The 21,278-nt window shown below is 38.1% G+C and overlaps 1 protein-coding gene across 5 annotated transcripts in view; it reads left to right on the plus strand.

The window, feature by feature from the left end:
- Positions 1-20,339, plus strand: part of slc18a2 (solute carrier family 18 member 2) — a 59,169-nt gene extending 38,830 nt beyond the window's left edge. For 3 of the 5 annotated variants that reach the window (XM_040138521.1, XM_040138519.1, XM_040138520.1), the window contains exons 11-18: positions 3,303-3,363; positions 6,469-6,564; positions 10,265-10,343; positions 13,096-13,147; positions 13,703-13,766; positions 13,870-13,989; positions 16,254-16,387; positions 18,305-18,412. In XM_040138521.1, the coding sequence (XP_039994455.1) occupies positions 3,303-3,363; positions 6,469-6,564; positions 10,265-10,343; positions 13,096-13,147; positions 13,703-13,766; positions 13,870-13,989; positions 16,254-16,387; positions 18,305-18,412 (714 nt within the window). Of the gene's footprint in view, positions 1-3,302; positions 3,364-6,468; positions 6,565-10,264; positions 10,344-13,095; positions 13,148-13,702; positions 13,767-13,869; positions 13,990-16,253; positions 16,388-18,304 lie in introns of all 5 variants that reach the window. The other 2 variants (XM_040138522.1, XM_040138523.1) reach the window with 1 other exon arrangement.
- Positions 20,340-21,278: the final 939 nt, after the last annotated feature.

A 21,278-nucleotide genomic window follows, 5' to 3' on the forward strand; every position in this document is an offset into this window, starting at 1 on the left:
GTGTCCACATTGAGATAAGATTGAGATCTGATGCTCTGTCCAGTTCATATTACATCCTCCTCAAGGTTTTCCAAAAAAAACAACAACAACAACAAAATAGACAAAGAAGAATAAAAGGCCATAATCTCCACTTAAATGCATAGCCATTGCTTCATAAATGGTTTGGTTGCGATATGAATTGCCAAGTTTCACTTGTGTACTTTCGCCGGACCAAATTGAAAGCTGACACTTGGTCTCGTCTTTATTCCCTCCAAGAGTGTCTTGAATAATTGAATATTGAGAACTGAGGAGAGGACTGCTTCATGTGTTTACTGACTAGTGGCTTCTAGCTGCCTAGCTGCTACCTTGGTGGTTTGGAACAGCCGTGTGGAATTAGGTATTTCCGCCCACTTAGTTGTTGTTTGTGGATTGACAAATGTAAATGCATTTGCATTTACAGTTTTGTTCATTGTGGTCATAATGAGTCCCTGACCACCTTTGGAGGGGGTTTGCCTGATCAGATCACAATCTTTCCTCAATGCGTTTTGGGTGCATTTACACCTGTACTTTCATCTGGTCAAGCACTATCCCATTGCAATCAGATCAGCCATAACACATATTAATGCCAGGTGTAAGTGGGGTATTAGCTGATAATTTTAATTAATTTTACAAAATCTATGATCTAAACCGATCAGACTTTAAACAAAAAAGGCCACTCAAGGCAATCAAATGCTTTCTCAGCATCAACTGCTGTCACTGATGAATCTATATTGATATCACTCATCACACATACACATGCATGCACACTCATAGCAGTATCTATGAGTAGTATCTCATACTCACTCCACCACCCACTCCCACACACGTATACTTACATACCCTCACACAGACTAAATATATTCAAAGATTCGTATTGAAAGGCAGGAGGTCCCACAGAGATGTAGCCTAATGTCAAATAAAATAATAATAGTGATAAATAAATATTTGTTCATCTAATGATAATGTGGTCTCCAACATGTCAATAGTAATAGTATATCTTGCTTGGGATGAAAGAAAAAAGGAGAGGAAAGACATAAGGATAGAAAAATAGTTGCTGAATAGTTGGCATCTCAATGTCTATAGGTTTTGTGTCTACTGCAATACACTTACCGGTTCAGCTCAGTTCAGTCCCATTGGTTTCTTATCTGCTCTCCACTTTTTGCACTGTCCATGGCACTATCCATTATGCACAAAAGCTGGAGTCCTTGCTTGAAAAACTCACTGAGCAGAGCTTGAGCTTCTCCTGTGTTTGTAAATTGCAACTTCTGTTTCCCATTCCATATCCGTAGCATTGCCAGATAGCGTGGCCTTAGATTTAATCCCACATTCATCCGATTCTTGTCTGACTGGAAGATAATCCTTACATTTTCTCTTCAATTTAGCAAACAGGTCTTGAACAAAGCGGATCATCTGGTCTCGGATCTTAATTTCTTTGTCACCTGTGCATAACTTCAGGATGACAATGCATGGATATTTGGCTTTCTTCTGCTCGACACCATTCCCGTGTTACCATTCCAAATCCACTTAAATTATTTTCAATCCTGTTCCACCAATATCAGATTGACCAGATAAACCATTTAATTGTTCTCCTCTTCCTCTTCAGGTAGATTGAGGATTCAGATGTTTGTTTTTCCAAAGAATTGATTCTCTTTTCTTTTGAATCAATACGCACATCTTGATTGTGCACATCAGAGACAATAGATTCCATTTTCTTGTGAAGTGATACAACTTTAGTTTCAATGGATTTTACTTTATGTTCAACTGATACCAGCATATGCAGTATTTTCTCTATGTTTTACTAGATATCATTTAACTGTTCATTGCTCTCCACTTTTTGCACTGTCCATGGCACTATCCATTATGCACAAAAGCTGGAGTCCTTGCTTGAAAAACTCACTGAGCAGAGCTTGAGCTTCTCCTGTGTTTGTAAATTGCAACTTCTGTTTCCCATTCCATATCCGTAGCATTGCCAGATAGCGTGGCCTTAGATTTAATCCCACATTCATCCGATTCTTGTCTGACTGGAAGATAATCCTTACATTTTCTCTTCAATTTAGCAAACAGGTCTTGAACAAAGCGGATCATCTGGTCTCGGATCTTAATTTCTTTGTCACCTGTGCATAACTTCAGGATGACAATGCATGGATATTTGGCTTTCTTCTGCTCGACACCATTCCCGTGTTACCATTCCAAATCCACTTAAATTATTTTCAATCCTGTTCCCACCAATATCAGATTGACCAGATAAACCATTTAATTGTTCTCCTCTTCCTCTTCAGGTAGATTGAGGATTCAGATGTTTGTTTTTCCAAAGAATTGATTCTCTTTTCTTTTGAATCAATACGCACATCTTGATTGTGCACATCAGAGACAATAGATTCCATTTTCTTGTGAAGTGATACAACTTTAGTTTCAATGGATTTTACTTTATGTTCAACTGATACCAGCATATGCAGTATTTTCTCTATGTTTTACTAGATATCATTTAACTGTTCATTGCTCTCCTTTGCATCTCCGTGTTCTTTGTTCTCTTTGTCTCTGGCCTTAAAAGACATGGTTGACTTGACTGTCTGCCTTTCTTATAACTCACAAATGCGCCCGATCTTTCAAATCTTTAACAACTATAAACTTGGACTTGCGTCACGTTTATCTTCTCGCTTCCATACAGAGTAGTCTTCTGGATCATTATTATAATGCAGCTTGGTCACAGCTTTTCTTGGACCCCATACGTTCAGTCATTTCACTTTTTCACTTGCATTTTAAAGATGTTACAGGTGGTTGTTAAGCATCATGTTTTATTTGTCTCTGCACGTTAAGGTTTTCTCTACTGAATGAACTAAGAGATTTTTTTCTTACATTTGATTTATTGTTAGTAATTACTTATTCATAGATTTTGAAACTAAACTGAGTACTCTCAGCCAGTTAAACAGGATGGTTGGTAATTTTGCCTTACTTAGCTGCCTACTGGAAAAGAATACTATTATCATTAGAGAGTTTGAGTCTAATGGTATTATTTATTTCGTTAAATTTGTTACAAATGTTACCTATTAGTGAATTTAGTCACCTGAACCCTACATGATTTCACAAAGGTTATTTCTCACTGGGAGGAGGTGATTATCTTTATGGTAATGTTGGCAGTGTGTGCAAAGATACAAAAAGAAGTACAAAAATACTTTTTCCAAAAGCAGATTCCGCCGAGATTTGTTACCTGAGTCTTTTACAAGTGGGGGTTTTGGTTGAGAGCCACCATATAACTTTTGTTATTATGCTTTCTTCGTTCACAGAGTCAGAAGGGGACCCCGCTGTTGACACTGATGAAGGATCCCTACATTGTAATCGCAGCTGGTAAGAAAATAATTGCAGTGCAGTAGATGTGAAGAAACAAAATGTCACCTCACTCTGGAGAAACATCTGTGGGATATTGCCTTTTTTAGCAGTGCTGGGAAAAGAGCAGGCAGAGAAATTAACTTAGATTTTTTTTATTTTTTTGTTTTGTTTGTTTGTTTATTTTTCTTCTATTGGACATGGTAGCCCAACACAAAGCCAACAACTGATCTGCTGGTTACAGAGCAAGAATATGGCTTGAAATTTTGTTGCGAAGTGAGTGCTTGTATGTTAAGGAGGGTCATCTATCCATCAGAAAAAACACTATGAACAACACTGTGTGTTTTCTTTGTGTGTATTATGTATATTTGAATCATATTATGGAACTTCAGAAATTAAACAGCTATTACAAATATCCAGTGTATTAAGCTCAGTTTAGTTGTAACCATAATTATTTGATAATAATGTTATCTGTTACACATATTATACTGCAGTGGCATCCATCCATTTTCTGTCAATCAGTGAGGTAAGAGTTTCAGTATTAGGACACTAAGCAAAGCAGCTGAGACAGCCTTCTCCCTAGCTATTTCCTCAAGCTTTTCCTGGGGCACACCAAGAGGTCCCCTGGCCAGATGGGATATATCATCCCTCTTATTGTGTTTTGTGATGCCATGGGGTCTCATCCCAGTTGGACATGCCTAGAATACTTCCACAGTAAGGAATCTAGCGGGCATCCTAATCAGATGGTAAAACAACCTACACTGGCTAAAACTCCTTTCCCTGTTCCCAAGGGTCAGCCAAGACACTCTGAAATTAACTAATTTCTGTTGTTTGTATGCAAACTCTCTCCTTTCGGTCACCACTCAAAACTCATGATCCGGGAGTAGCACGTGGAACATGAACTGTTAAATTGAGAGCTTTGCCTTTGTGTTTAACTGCCTCTTCACCATGACAGTGAATACTTGCAATATTGCAGACACACTACACCAAACCACCTGTTGATCATAGGCTCCATCTCCACCCCAAGATGAATGAACAACCCCCCTTGGGGCAATTCACTGTTTTCTAGCAGAGTAGCATGGCCTCAGAGTTGGAGGTGCTGACTCTTGGTACAGCCATTTCACACATAGCTGCAAACTGCCCAGAGTGCACTGGAGTTTACAGGTTGATTAAGCAGTTAGAACCACATCATCCTCCCTGTTGAAATTGGCCAGGATTAAGTCATGGCTCCCATTCCAGATTTGTCTAATGGTGTGTAAGAATTTTTTTGAGGCCAGCAGAAAGTTATCCTTCTTGGCCTCTCTGTCCTCTTCTCTGACCAGAGAAGCTGCAGTCCTCCTAGCCTCCTGATACCTGTTTGCTTATTCAGGAGTTATCAAGTCTGGTCATGGCTTGAAGGCCTTCTTCTTCTTATCTTGATGGCTTCATCACCACTGTTGTCCACCAACAGGTTCTTGGGTTATTGCAGCCACAGGCACCAATGTCTTTCTGGACAGAAGTAGAACTTTGCCCAATCAGATTCTATATTCCCAGTCTTCCTTCAGGACCATGGAACTTTTACCTGATCCCAGGGGGATCTACTAGGTTATCCCAGTTCACCTTAACTACATGTGTGAATTTCGCATTTGTCCAGCAGTCTAATCCAACTCACAACCACGTGGTGATCAGTGACTGCCCTGCTCCTCCCTTTACCCTAGTGTCCAAGACATATGAAAGCAGATGTGTTGAAAATACTACAGTTTATTTTCAATTATAGTTGACAGTCTACTGTTGACATTCTACTGTCAACTGCAGTTGATTGTTTGTTCATAAGTTCATAAGCTTTTTAACTAAGTTTTGCTCAAACATGGTGCTTGTCGAGGACAGTCAAGTACTACCACAGAAGTATGGTAACAATGCATGTTCCTCCCATTCACGTGCCTCCAAGTTTACATTGTTGCCCACACCTATGTCAGTCCATCAGTAAAATTATGGATTTCTCAAGTATTACCTTGCCCTGGACCCCACAGAGAGACTTAAGAAGGCCGGGTACTATGAACTGCTATTCGTTGCACAGACAACAGTAAGAGCCTTAAACTTACCCTTAAATTTCCCTCTGAGCTGGAGGCTTATCAGCATCCTGACATTTGTTCTAAGCCTTTAACCCTGGGGTATTCTGGAAAAGGAAAGAGTCTGCCCCTGTCGGAGTAGTTTGGGCTCAGAGTTAGCAATGTGCATTAATTTGAGCCCAATTGGTTGCTTCCCTACCAGAAAGCCGATGTTTTTTAGCCAGTTTTCATCGGTCCAAGGCCCTCTGCCATCACCTGCCACTCGTGAGGCAACACATCAAATTCAAACCCACCCTTCTTGCCCACATGGCAATGAACCTACATTGTTTTTTTTTGTTTGTGTTTTTCGGATGAGTCTGACTGGGTACCATAGGTGTCAGGCCTCAAGTGCAGACATTCCCCTGAAAGCTCCCCTCCCAAGCCTGGCTCCCAGAGAGGGCCTTGGTTTTCCTATTATGGGAGAGGTATTGTATATATTCATAAACGTTCACACTTGGCCTGGCCCCTCATCTGGGATCAGATTACCTTGGGAAAGCCTACCAGGACCTATTGTCCCACACAACACAGCTCCCAGATTTACAGGGAAACACAAACTTTCTCTCTGTGACAGTGGTAATTCTCTGCAGTGACAGTATAATGTGAAAAAAGGCCAACAGACTATTTGACAAAATGTCAAGACACAATGAGCTTAACAATACTAGCAAATCAAATGAGTCTACCCACTGTCAAACAAGGCTAGACTCATCCACCCATGGTCTCATCCAATGGATGAGTGGCTAGGGATTATGGAATAAATATGGTCACTATATAGTCCTCACAAGTAGTCCTCATAAGTACACATTTGTATTACACAAGTGTAATACAAATGTGTTTGGTAGGGAAATTGCATCTGAGTGTGAGTGAGCCTTTCCTGCCACATCAATTACTGTGACAACAGAGTAACAAAAAGAGCAAGATTTATTTGTATGTGTGTCTATGTGTAGGCAGTTGGGGGTTGGAAGAGTAACACATAATGACCAAAGAAAAAAACAGACCATAATTGACACTGCATCACCTTACCACCAATCTTCCTTCCCAGGTGCCATTTGTTTTGGAAACATGGCCATAGCCATGATGGAGCCAACACTGCCAATCTGGATGATGGAGACCATGTGTGCCAGGAAATGGCAGCTAGGTATTTAAAAAGCTCTGTTCAATATTTAGAACATGTACTAACACAGAATATACAAATTATGCATACAGAATGTCGTCACAGCACCCTAATGTTTACAGAACTATCAATCCTTAAATGTTTAATATGTAATTTTTCCACATTAAAATGTCTAAAAACGACTAGACCTATGTTATATATTTTCGTGAGTTTTGTACTTACATTATCCCAAATGTTTCCAGCAATTTTCACACCTAGAGAAATCCGTAATTTGAATCAAGGTAACTCAAATAACCACTCTTTACAACTGTGGTGAGCAGAGAAGCATCTTGGAATGCACATCAAACCTAGAGGCAGATTCACTACAACAGCAGAGGACCCAGTCAGGCTCCACTCCTGTCAGTCAAGAACAGGCTGTAGTGGGAGCAGGCTCACCAAAACTGGGCAGTTGAAGAATGTAAAAATGTAGCCTGGTCTGATTAATCTGGATTTCTGCTGAGGAACACAGATGGTAGGCTTGGGACAGTGGGGTCAGACTTTGGCATCAATAACACGAATCCATATCTTCTAATGGCTACTTCCAGCAGGATAATGCTCCATGTCACAGTCACCAGATATGAATCCAATAAAACACATGTGGGATGTGGTAGATCAGGAGATCGACAGCATGAATGTGCAGCTGACAAATCTGCAGAAACGATGTGATCCAGTCATTGTACCATGGACCAGAATCTCTGAGGAATGTTTCCAATATCTTGTGGAATCCATGCCACAAAGAATGATGCTATTTTCAGGGCAAATACAGGCAATTACAAAGAGCAAGTGAGGGCTTGACGGAGGTTTAAAGTACTGTTTCCAGCTGTGTCTGTCTGCACTGTGGTGGCTGTCTAGCCTTGAAGTTAAGAAGTCAACCTTCTCTCATCTCTAACTTTCCCTGCGAGATTAAATGTCAACATATCTGATAATAGAGCATAGCTGTCATTAACTTACTTAGAGTGTGTTGATTTTGACAGACTGCTGGTCAAAATTTCTGGAACCCACAAATAAAGAAAAACAGTATAAAGCAATAGTAGTGAGATAATACAAACACAAAATGTACCCCAGACACAATTTTTGGCAACCCTTCACTAATATTTGTTTGCAGAACCTTTGGCAACAATGACAGCCTCTAAACGTTTCTTGAAGCCATCTAGAAGCTTCTTACACCTGTCTGTTGGTACTTTCTACCACTCTTCCATTGCTATGCGTTCAAGCTCTTTTAAGTTTGCAGGAGTCCTTTTTGGCAGATTTCAGCACTATCTAAAGGTGTTCAATGTGAGTTAGGTTAGGACTCATTGCTGGCCAGTTTAAAACAATTCATCTTTTCCTTTTCAACCATTCTTTTGTGCTGCCGTGCTACACAAAACCAGAGATTACATGAGAATGTGTGGCTCGCACAGTTGTCTCCCCCTCTCTAACCATTTAACAACAGTAATTAAAGTGTACTGTTAACACATTCATCAAATCTCTATTTTATGTTGTCTGATAAAGTAAAAGATAGCCCGAGGTTAATGACAACAGCTGTACTGTGTGATTGCAGAGAAATTCACAGAATCAGTGACCATCAGTGTGCATAATGAGCAGATAGTGAAGCTCATTGATCTTCAGGAAACTCAACAAACTGCAGGTGCCCATGGGCAACTGCAGTTTTTCCATGAATAAACAATTGTCTTGGGCACGCAGATTGTTTGGTTCATACAGCCTACTGTAGGTGCTGCGGACTGGGCAAGGTGCAATACAGATGGGAGGGTCTGGTGATTAATAAATGCTGTATGTCACCCAGTTACACCACTGGTGTCATGGCTCTGAAACACCTAGGCCAATTACAGCTAGTTTGACAGTTCAATAAATGAAGAATTGCCTTGCCCAGGAAATCCTATTGTTGTCTGGATGTTGTAGAGCCGCGCAATGTAATCAGTGGTGTTGTCTTTTTAACAGTTAACAGTTAACTAATGACTAAATGAAAATAAATAATGAAAAAACTGTTTGATAAAGCTGGTTATAAATTCACATCAATACAGTACATTTTCCGTCTGAATTCTGCTGTATCTTATGTTGTAAATTGTCAGATCCTATTGCAAAATGTGTTACAGCAATGTAAGGCATTTCAAGAATAAAATATGAACTGCTGAAAAAACTACAAAGAAAGCTGGAAAGGAGGGTCATGACGTACAGGATCAATGAGCTTCGGTAATCTAAAGTCTCCCGTGTAACTTCTCAAATTAGAGGCTGCACTTTTCTCAACATATGCGCCCCCTAACTTTAGATGACTGCGGGGATTTAATGATTTGAAGGAGAAGATTTTTCATGCATTAAATACCATCTGTGGACAACAGCTACTATCAGAATCACTCAGAGGCTGTGTCTCGGGTGATCCGATCACTAGCGGATAGCTCTAAGTGCAGGTGTGAATGCACCCAAAACACATTGAGGACACATTGCAATCCAATCGCTCAGACCACATTTGGATGTGGTCTGGGCTGTATATGGCCAAATTCTTTTAGCAATGTGTATGCGAATGCGCCTACCCAACTGACTTCCTCTGAGTAAGCAGATGTGTGTACTCATTTGCAAACAAATACAAATTGGTTTTTGCAAACAGAAATGATGTATGTGTTCATTTGCATATACAGCAGGGAGGGGGGATCTGATCTAAAATGGTCACTTGAGACACTTGGAGATGCATTCTAATGCCAGGTGTTAACTGACGTACTTAGAGCTGTCAACTTGTGATCGAATCACCCAAGACTCATGTATGGTATGAACTGGTGTAGCCTAGTTATGAACCAGGACACATTCATTTATAGATCAATACAGACTTGACTGGCCTCCCTGCTTTAACCACATCAAACGCAATTTTTTTATGCCAATTTAAATGCATCTATTGTTTGAGGGATGATTGATTAAAATATTTTAACACTCTAAGCATTAATTAAGCAGTTATTTCTGTGCATTTTCTGTAAGAATTTAGTTTTCTATGGTGATAAAATCAATCAAAGAGCCAGCAGAAAGACATTGCTTCAGATATATACGTGGTTCTGAGACGTCTATTCTCAACACACTTAATGGTCATATTTTTGAAAAGACAAGATGCTCAGAATTTAATAGAAAGTATAAAAGTACATACACATTTACCTTATAATATGGACATAAAACCATAAGTGTTGTATTTCACGTGTCAGAAACATTTATTTGAAAACTCTCTGCAAAACACATTGGCATTGGCAATCTGTTACTGACAATCAGATTTCTCTGGTTACTAATTCATTTCAATTAGATAGTAATATCAATACTCACTGATCCATATTTTCTCTTGCCTAATTTACATAATATACAGTACATACATTTCTTACTTAGTGACTTGACTTTGTGCAGGAGTGTCACTCCTTCATGGTTTCATGTTCTATACAGAGTCTTCCTCCAGTCTTTGGTGTTATTAGTTTGTTCCTCCAGTCAGTTGTATATGAAGTCTAGGTCAGATAAAAAAGGATGAGCGAGGAACAGGATATTAGGGTGTCATATACTGGCAGGTAGAAAGCACAAGTCTTCATTACAGACAATGGAAGATGTACAGCAGCACTGAGGCACAATGAGACACTGATACAGATCTGCTTATCTTGGAAAATCTGCCCACACCCTCATTTTTTCATCTCTCTATGTGTGTGTGTGTCTGTCTATGGCCCAGGTGTCGCTTTCTTACCAGCATCCATCTCCTATCTTATTGGAACCAACATCTTTGGAACGTTGGCACACAAGATGGGGAGGTAGGTAGGGATATTATCCTTATCTACCCCTTCTCTCTGTCTCCCTTTATGGATGTGACATCTGTTTCCCTCCTCTAAATGAGTTTTCAGTGTTTGTGACGCTGGCTTTATTAAAGCCTTGATGATACAGAGCATACATAATTTCTGTGTACATGTCTTCCCTTAGAATGGTAATTTTGGTATTTTGGTTTATAAATTCAGAATCTTCTTTTGTTGTTGATTATTGCCATTAACCAAAACTGTTTTCAAGTACTAACCTAAACCTCATTCATGTTAAAACAGGACTTTCAATTTCCCTAACTACACCCAGAGTGCGATTTGTGAAAAAATCGGGGGGAGGTTAAATGCTAATTTAACCTGCCAGAATTAAATCCCCTTTTCAGTACCATGGATAGCGCCACCCGGCCAGACATGCCAAAACACTAACCATTTGTAAACATCACTGTTTAATAGAAAATAATCTTAAAATGCAATGGGCACAACGTGCTGTCAATATTAAAATAAATAGGTGGCCATAGTATATGTTTTCTTGTCAGACAATTCTGGCAATTTAACTTGCCAGAATTTTTGCACCCAACGGGGATAAAAATAATTCTCAAGCTAGGGCTGTATAGACCGGGGGGGGGGGTCTTCCTACCATCCCCCTGGCAAATCGCACCCAATCCAAAATCATCAGAGACTGTTATAGTATGGGACTGCTTTTGGATCTTTGGGAATATCATAATGGAACACTTCTTATTCATACATTTATTTACGTACTTGACGTTTTGCCAAGAAAAAAAAGTTGAGTAAAATAAAGCATACATCAAAGACCCCAAGGAAATATTATCACCATGGGGGTGTTGTCTCCCTGTTCACACTTGACCATTTTAAAGAAGATGCCAGCAAATTGACAATAAAGATTACAATTTCACTCACCACCTAAGCTCACTATTCACAATGACATAACGGCAACATTCATAAAATGTATGAAATTGTGAGATTTTTTTTTTTTTCAAATGTTCCACTAAAAACCAAGGACTTAATTGGTGGTTTTAACACAGAATAAACCATATGTGTTTCCATGTAAGAAATCATAGCAACTGAAATCCAATTTTGGCTGTGTTACCTGAAAGAAAAGACAGAATGTTTGGAATGGTGATGGGAGGATTATTATCTGGTAATTGTTGTGTTATATTAATGCCACTTTATATCCTTTATTTTCATAAAAATATTACCCATGTGTAGATTTGATTTAAAATGGATAAAACGGCCATTTTGCCCATTAATCTAAACGCAATAACCTACAATGACAACACCTGACATTTTTGCAAATTTATTAAAAATCTAAAAACCGAAATCTCTCATTTACAAAAGTATTCAGACCCTTTGCTGTGGCACTCCACCCTGTGGTCAGGTGCTTCCTGTTTGCTTTAATTATCCTTGAGATAGGACATAGTTTAGAAAGGCACACACCTGTGTATATAGGGTTCCACAATGCACACTGCATGTCAGGATAAAAACCAAACCATGAAGTCCAAGGAACACTGTGTAGACCTCCACAATAAAATTGTGGTGAGGCATAGATCAGGGTAAAGGTATCAAACCATTTCTAAAGCCTTGAAATGGAAGAAGTTTGGGACTAGAAGACCAACTCCTCCTAGAGTTGGCCATCTGGCCAAACTAAGTAGCCAAGTAAGAAGGGCCTTGGTCTGGGTGACCACGAATTCAACTGCCATCCTAACAGTGCTTCAGAAGTCCTCTGCAGAGATGGGAGAACCTGAGGGAAGGATGACAATCTCAGCAGCACTCCATCAATCAGGCCTTTATGGTAGAGTGGCTAGACAGAAGCCACTTTGAGTAAAAGGTATTTGACAGCCTGTTTGCCAAACAGCATTTAAAGGACTCTGAGACAATGAGGAATCAGGTTCTGTGGTCTGATGAGACATAGAACTCCAAACACTATGTCTGGCTTACACCAGGCACTGCTCATCACCTCGCTATGACCATACCTATGGTGAAGCATGGTGGTGGCAGTCTCATGCTATAGAGTGCTTCTCAGCAACAGGAACAGGGAGACTGGTCAGAATTGATGGAAGGATGAATAAAGCCAAATACAAAAAGATTGTTAAAGAAAACCTGTTCCAGAGTGCTTGTGAACTGGTGACAGTTCACCTTTCAGCACGACAATGACCCAGAGAATACAGCCAAGACAACACTTGTGTGGTTTTGGGACAAGTCTCTGACTATTCCTGAGTGGTCCAGCCAAAGCCCAGACTTAAACCCCATAGAAAATCTGTGGAGAGGCCTGAAGATGTCAGTGCGTAGACACTTCACATCCAATCGAATCAGGCTCAAGAGGATCTGCCGGGAAGAATGGGATGAACTGCTCAAATCCAAGTGTGCAAAGACTTACCCAATAAGAGTAGAAGCTGTAATTGCTGCCAAAGTGGCCTCTAAAAAAAAAAAAAATTCTAAAAACATGTTTTCACTTTGTTACTGTGGGTTATTGATTGTAGATTGATGGGCAAAAATCGCAGTTTTATCCATTATAATGAAATCTACAACATAATAAAGTGTGCAAAAAGTGAAGGGGTCTGGATAGTTTCTGAAACCACTGTATATATTGTTATATTATGTTTTACGCAAAATATTTTATACATGGTAAACAAACTCACATCCACCTTTAACTTTATGCAGAAAATACTGTGGTTGATTGGAGTAAAAGTGTTGTAGATTAGGTGACACTGATCACATCTTCTCTCCCTTATAGATGGCTCTGTGCTCTTATTGGGATGATGGTGGTTGGAATCAGTGTAATATGTGTAAGTATGAAGGAGACAACTACACCATTAGTGTGAATTGAGATATCAGATATATCTAGAATATTTGATTAGCACTGCTGTGACCCAGTGCTTTATCTTAAGCATAATGACACTTAAAAATGGAGCAGAAATGTTGCTTTTTAAAAGAAATCAAACTTCAGTTAAAAAATATTTCACATGCCTCACCCAGTAGAAATACAACAGTAGACCCATTAAATGTGAGTTTTAAAAATGATGATTTTTATGTACAAAAAAAGCACTTGGAGGGTTGGAGCCAGTGTCATTGTTCTTAGTGCTTTTTAATGACATCTAGAATGTTCAAATCATTGAGATTTCCCCTCTGGGCTTGCAGAGCAGGAAATATGTTCTATATCTCATTACTCACAAAATCTCATTCTGGCAATGGGAGTCTGACTTCACAGTAATTTTGACTCTAAAATCAAAAAGCAGCCAGTTACTCCCCCTATGGAAAGTGTTCGATGTTTATACTCACACATAATACATCGTAATACATCCTAATTAAATATACAACTGAAATTTTTTTGTCTGTTCCAGGTTCCATTTGCTAGAGACATCTATGGTCTGATTCTTCCAAACTTTGGTGTTGGCTTCGCTATTGGTAAGTCTGCAAAATTTAATACTGTGCTGGACAAACACCACCAGAGGTACAGTATGTTTGCTGCTGGATGTGTAAGACCTGTGTTGTTTGTGATATGTTGCAGGCATGGTGGATTCCTCTATGATGCCTATAATGGGTTATCTGGTGGACTTGCGGCATGTGTCTGTTTATGGAAGTGTGTATGCCATTGCTGATGTGGCTTTCTGCATGGGATTTGCTTTAGGTAAGCAGGAACCAGAAACACAAAATCTTTACAATATACAGACTATTAAAGTACAGGTTATGATACCCCTAAAGTGAATTTGACCTGTAACAGAGAGTGTTCGATCTCTAAAAATCTTTGGCTCATCTTGTTTGCCCAAATTAAATTCTGGTGTCATCGTGGAGCCACAATTCATGCTTATTACACAGAAAGTGTACAGTGTGTTTTTCAAGGTAATTGCTCTGGCCTTGAGTGTTTAGTTGAAATACCTACATAAAATTAAGAAGAATATCATTTACAAGCCCGGATTCATTGTTATACATTTAAACTACCATCTCTGTTCCAAGATATTGTCCCTCACTTTTGATGTTTAGTTTAACACAACATAACCATAAAATTATATAATAGGGGGTTTTGCATTTTCCAGCCCTGATTCATGGTTATTAAGCATAAAATATATCTGGCCTATGGTGTTGAAGTATTATTACCAAAAGACTAAGAGGGAATGTGTTTTTGCATTTTCCAGTGCTGATTTTAAAGAAACCATACCATATCTGTTTCCAACTATTTTTTCTTTGCCTTTGATGTTTAGCTTAACATAACATGCTGTGAACACAAACAGGTGTTTTTTTTTACAGCCCTCATCCATAGTTATTATGGAGCAGTTATCATATGTGTTTCCAGCTAAATGTTATGGTACCTGATGTCTAGGTTAAAGTAGTGTACAGCAAGATGAAAGGTTTGGGCACCCCTGGTCAAAATTGCTGTTATTGTTAATAGTTAAGTGAATAAAAGATGACCTGATCTACAAAAGGCATTAAGTAAAAGATGAAACATTTATTTCATATTTTAAGCAAGATTACTTTTATATTTCCATCTTTTACAGTTTTAAAGTAAGAATAGGAAAAGGGCCCAAAAGTTTGGGCACCCTGCATGGTCAGTCCTTAGTAATACCCCCTTAGTATCATAGCTTGTAAATGTTTGTGAGATTCTTGGTCCATCTGGCATGTACTGCTCTTTTGAAGTCCATCCACAGATTTACAATGATGTTTAGCTTGGGGGACTGTGAGGGCCATGGCAAAACCTTCAGCTCCTCCTCTTGAGGTTGTCCATTGTGGATTTTGAGGTGTGTTTAGGATCGTTATGCTGTAGTAGAAGCCATCCTCTTTTCATCCTCAGCTTTTTTAAAGATGGTGTGATTTTTGCTTCCAGAATATGTTGGTATTTAAATTAATCCATTCCTGCTGCTATGCAGCTGCTTAGAGGAACCCATGGCTGCTAGGGCAAGGTTTGAGGAGTCAGAGTATTTATAAAGCTTTGAAATTTGCATCACTTGGCCTTTCCTAACGATGACTGAAAACAAGCCATTGCCCCAACAAGCTAATTAAGGTCTGAGACTTTGGTAAAAGTTACCTGAGAGTTCAAATCTCTTGGGGTGCCAAACGTTTGTATGGTGCTCCTTTCCTTTTTTTTCACTCTAAACTTGTACAAAACAAAAATAAGACACTAATCTTGCTTAAAATTTGACAAGAATGTTTCATCTTAAACATTATGTCTTTTGGAGATCAGTTCATCTTCTACTCACTTAACTATTCACAGTAACAGAATTTTGGACCTGGGTTGCCCAGATTTTTTTCAGTCCACTGTATGTATCATGACATTGACTAGAAACAGGTGGTTATTCATGTTCCAGCTCTGACTGGTTTTTATGGCACAGTGTGTTTTGAGGTAAGAAATGACAACATTTGATTCAGAATATTTGCAATGATGAGGGAAAGGGAATTTAATTTTTTTCCCATAAATGATAAGTGTTTTACTATTAGTAAATTACCTTCTTGTTACCCTGCTATTACCCTGTTTTTTTTTTTAACAAAATATTACCCCACCTTCATATTACCCCAAATACTACTATTTAATTTCAAAGATTTTAATTGACATTATGCCACTCATGTTTATCCTTGTATAATCTTATTATTGTGAGCAAATGAGCCTATTGTTACTCCATTTTCATCATGTTATTACTGAGATCACATTACTACCTTGAGGTGTTTTGTATTTTTACCCTGTTGCAGATGTTAAATCTCAATATTACCAATCTATTCAACATATTCTCACCATTACCAAAACATTTGTAGGTTACTAACTCTATACCATGTATTTACTCTAATATTGCCCTTTTCTTACCAGTACATCATCTTGTTTTTACTAAACTCCAATACAAAGTGCTACTCTAAGCCAAACAAACAAAACTAAACTAGTATATGATCTCTCCTCTAATGACATAGGTCCATCTATTGGAGGATCCATAGCTGAGAGTATTGGCTTCCCCTGGCTGATGACCATAATTGGAGTAGTGGATATTTTCTTTGCTCCACTTTGTGTCTTTCTCAGGAATCCACCAGGACAAGAAGAGAAAATTGTAAGATTCAAAACACACTTAAATACAGTCAACCAAATTCTGCATAAGCACACTGAAATATGGAAGCCCTGGAAGGGAAGGTGAACAAACATAATTTTAAGAATTGTCTAGTTATGATGGCTCACTAGTTTTTGGATCGATAATTAGATGTCTAACACCCAGTTCTATTTCTTGTATTGCCTTTAAGTCTAAATGATATTGCTCTGACAATATGGTTCCATAAAGCCTAAAACAGATGCATGAAAAATCCAAAAGTCATATGCAGTAAATGCCATATCCATGTCAAAACTGCACAGAGACTGTGCTGGAAAGTATCTTATGCACCCATTATACTGTATAATCATTTACAACTCCATAGTGCACAAAATGCATCGACATGTTATCCCAAATTAAAATGATCCAAAAAAAAAGTCATTATGCACAGATCGTGTCACTCACTGGCACAGAGCATGGGACACTGAAGGACTGACCAAAATGTCTAATCTTTTCATTAACACTCTCTTACCGTATATAAGGTGTGTTTGTTTTTGAAAAATAATGGTTATTGAGATGCTATCTCTGCCACCTACAGGCAATGAAAGTATAATCATTTGTAATCATATTTGGGAAAAAAAACATCTCTTTTTAAATTTTGCTTTCAAGCTTTCATATTCATACTAGAATACAGTAGACAAATAAACAGACACTGGTCCAGGTTCTTCCAACCCATGTTTAAAAAAAAAAGGAAAAAAAGGAAATACAGTCTTTAAATAGAAACTTACCAAATTTGTCAACCAATGTGATTTTATTTTTTCAAAACCCGATATTTAGAATACAATGAAATGTACAGCTTTTAAGAACTTATAACTACACTTTAGACATTTAGTCTTGTTTTAAGGGCACAGCTAAGCCACCATTACACAGCTTGAACTGTTGAACAATGTCATATCTAAGCAAAGTCAAATATAAGTTTTCCATTTTACACTGGTGTTCATTTAAATACTTTGACACTGTATTTCCTCGAAGAAACTGACAGACAACAATAATTGGCCTCATAAAAGCCGTTGGCCGTGCACAGATTTCAGTACTAGTTATTGAGGTTACCTAATTTATTTCATGTGTCTTTTTCTTAATTGAGACTTGAGAAAATCATGATAAATTATACCTGCCTATTTAATTTATATCTTAATTTCAATTAGACACAAACAAGTGGCAGTTGACAAGCTGAGATATAAGCTAAATATCAGCATTTCACTATGAATACTGAGGAAAAAGCTGAGGTAAAGTTCTGCGAGTCTTGGATTTTGGTCTCACCTTTAGTCAAAAGCTTTCCTCTGTATATTACGTGGGTATGGGCTTTGTTTGCGCTGTTGAAATTCCTGAGTAAATGATACTGAAATCTGAAAGGCAATGCAAGAAAAAAGAACTTCCATGAAAGTTTATATTTGTATTTTATCTAAACAATCTCGTAACACTGGCATATGACTTATTACCTCTTATACGGGAGATGTCAAGCTGTCAAAAGCCCTTTTTGTTTCTTTTAGCTTATTCATTCTCACTGTCCCCTATTTGAATATATTAGGGGTACGATGGCATGAATTGGTGTCTGCTTTAGTGTTTTTCTGATACTACCGCTAAAGTCAGGAGTTTTCAAATCTTGCACATGGGTGCTTAAATAGAACAAAACACAAAGGCATTAAATGTATTATTTCAACTTGACTTTAACTTTTCTTGAACCTTGTCAAACATAGTAGGATTATTGTATTGTCGCGATATCTGAACACAAAACCCAGAACCTCTTAAATCTGGAACGTGAACTTAAGTTAATTTAAAAAAACAAGCAGTTCTGAGTTTTACTCAGTAACAAAAAGGTCTTTTACTCAAGGAGCTTTGACACATGTTATGCAGATCAATACTTTCCAATAATTGTCTTTTCAGGCAATTTTGATGGACGCCAACTGTTCAATGAAGATGATGTCCTACTCCACACAAGGGACGTACTATCAGGGTGAAAACACGGATCCAGAATATGATGATTATGATTAACAGCACACCAGCGATGCAGGTTAATCCTTCAGAGGATTTATTTTGTTGTACAAAAAAAAGGGAACACAGAAGAAAAAAAATAGCAATGAAACAACAGCCAAGATATTTCCTTGTGAATGTCCTGCGTTCAGTCTTCACTGTTCAGTGTCTTCTTAGCAGTTGTACTGGAGCAAACCAAAGTTGTTCTTGATCTGTCATTGCAAGCGCATTGTGTGAGAGATATTTTTTTAGCCAACAGCCTTATTCAATAGAGATGTGTCATAAAGCACTTTGTAGACAGTAGGAGGGTGCTTTGAATTTGGTGTGCAAATTGGTGGTATATTGGGTAATTGTGTGATATGTCAAGAAACTGTTGTTTGTGTAAAATCCATGGCAATTTGTTGGTCCAGTGTATGGTTCTTGTTTGCATTGATACAGTTCCAAAAGTGTATACATAAGACTCCTCAAACCCAACTGTTCTGGCTCAACTGTGTTGGGAAGTCAACACATTTCAGCTGCTTAAGAAAAAGATGGGGAATATATTCTAAAAAAGAATATAGATAGAGATAAAGATACATGATATACAATTTTTGCATTTTGGCAACTTCAGAGAGAAAGATAATTTTAAGCTGCAGTTCGTAATATGTACCAGCAAATTCTATTAAATAAAGAAAACAGGTATATATTCACAGCACTAAGTTCATCAGTACAACAATAGAGTCGTGTCATACCCACCAATCTGCTGCTCTGAGTGTCTGTTTTTAACAGAAATACTGCTGATATTCACTCATTGAGTCCAGTCACTTCCACTTTGATGTTTTCTCAATCGATGTTAAGCTACAAAGAATGAGACTCAGTGCTTTGTGCAGATTTTTCACATTCCCTTTATTCACTTTATTCTTAGGCTTGTAATACTACCAATGTGAAGCGTCAAGTTTGATTGACAATAGCTTAACATCTGTGTGGAAAAGGTAGAAAGGCTACAATTAATTGGTGAATCATGTGAGTTTTGTAGTAGGGGACAGGTAATTAAATCCCTCTTAAATGTCTTTTTTTTAACTCCTAAAGCCTTTATTAGTGACCAGCCTTTATTTGGTCATAAGGCAATTGTTTGAATACCAGCTTTGAGACTTTACAATTATGTCCAGGTGGAGTATCATTAAAAAAAACTTATATTTAATATATGAAATATCATATTTCCAATCGATACTGCTGTTGAGAGATAAACCGTATGCCCTGTTTCCATGAAAAGCATCAAATTGTACCCACACTTCTGGAAGAAACACATTTCACACCACACTAACACTTGTACTTTACTAAAGAAATTTACAATTAAGAAATGCAAGAATGTACACAGTGTTTTCACACCTAGTTAGTTTTGGATGTGGCTGATTTAGATAAATTGATAGCTTCCACACAATCTTTCACAATAACTCCATCTTTCTTTACTGTAGGCCTCTCATACCAACTTATGTACGTATTTTGGCTTTGATATCAAAATAAACTATAACACTTCATAAACAGACATTCATCGAATGTAGCATTATGTTTGGATGAAGTGTCATAGCTGTTTGAAAACCATGTCTCTTTTGGGGAGCAATTTATATTCCAGCTCTCCATTCGCCCAAAAGTCTGCATTGTCAAGATGGTTTGCTATTGGTCAATGAAGTGAATTTGTGTATCAAAGTTCTCCACAATTAAACCTGAAGCAAAAGATTTGCACAGATTTCATATATCTGTGTGAAAGAATGCAATGATTGCAGTGATTCCATTCTAATTTACTGATTTTGCTTTCGAAATGTTGTGGTTTTAAATGAGGGGCTGACTGGGCCTTGATAGCAAACTGCTGTTGTATTGCAATCTGTGGATTAAAACCCTTGGCCACACCTTAATCAGTGATGTCACTTTAAGTCACATTTTAATCAGCTGTCAAAGTTTTGGTTCACAAAGAGCCCTGCAGTAACATGGTTCAGCGCTGTGTGATTCAGTATCAAACATATCTTTATAAGTACTGCCTGCAGGCTTGAAATATTGGCCCTGAAAAGTTTATAGCTTGCTTTGTCATGGATTACAGCAACTGTAGTCATCTTGAATTCACCGCAGTTGGATGGATAGGTTCCAATTCCAATCCAGAGTCACGGCATAAAAAATGTTTTAAAACATCCATAGAAACTTCTCTTACAGTATAACTCACTTTTCCTCTTTCCATCTGCACATGTGCTACATACCCAACACTTATATATTTGACAAAATATGCTAAAATATAGCTAAATATAGAGACAGCTGTTTACCATAGACCTTTTTTATTTTTACATTTTAGAAAAAAGCACAGGTGTTATATGTTATTAATGACAACATTGTATTTAGGTAATCCAGTGCCGGGATCTTGGTACTGTGCGTACTGATTCACTTCAACTTGGACACTTAGTGAAACTGAGGGTAGAAACCCACAGAAAATAGTGAGCCAAGTTGAACCACAGGTTTCTGTCCATTTTCTGTGAGAAATGCTGAATCGAAAGAGGTCAAGACTCCAGCAACACTTTTAGTATGAAGAATAACATTGAGTGCCTCATGAAAAGCAGAATAACCAGCACTGAGAAACAGGCATATTGTGTACAGGGAAAAGTTCAAATATATGAACTGTGACCTGGAAAGGGTGGAAAAACTGTGGCATCTAACAAATCACACCTGACATCTGTCATATTTTTATTGTAAGTAAGTTTCATTTGCAGCTTATTATTTTACAACACCATGATCAGATGCACCCTGATGATCAGATGCACGGATTTGTATCGTGAGCCATACTTTGAACAGTGGAAGCAGTAGTAACTCTTTTTAAATTAAGTTTGACAGCTCGATGGATATACCCACCGGCAACTGATTGGGA

The sequence above is a fragment of the Xiphias gladius genome, chromosome 11 (assembly GCF_016859285.1).
Source record: "Xiphias gladius isolate SHS-SW01 ecotype Sanya breed wild chromosome 11, ASM1685928v1, whole genome shotgun sequence".
In the NCBI taxonomy this organism is placed as follows: domain Eukaryota; kingdom Metazoa; phylum Chordata; class Actinopteri; order Istiophoriformes; family Xiphiidae; genus Xiphias; species Xiphias gladius.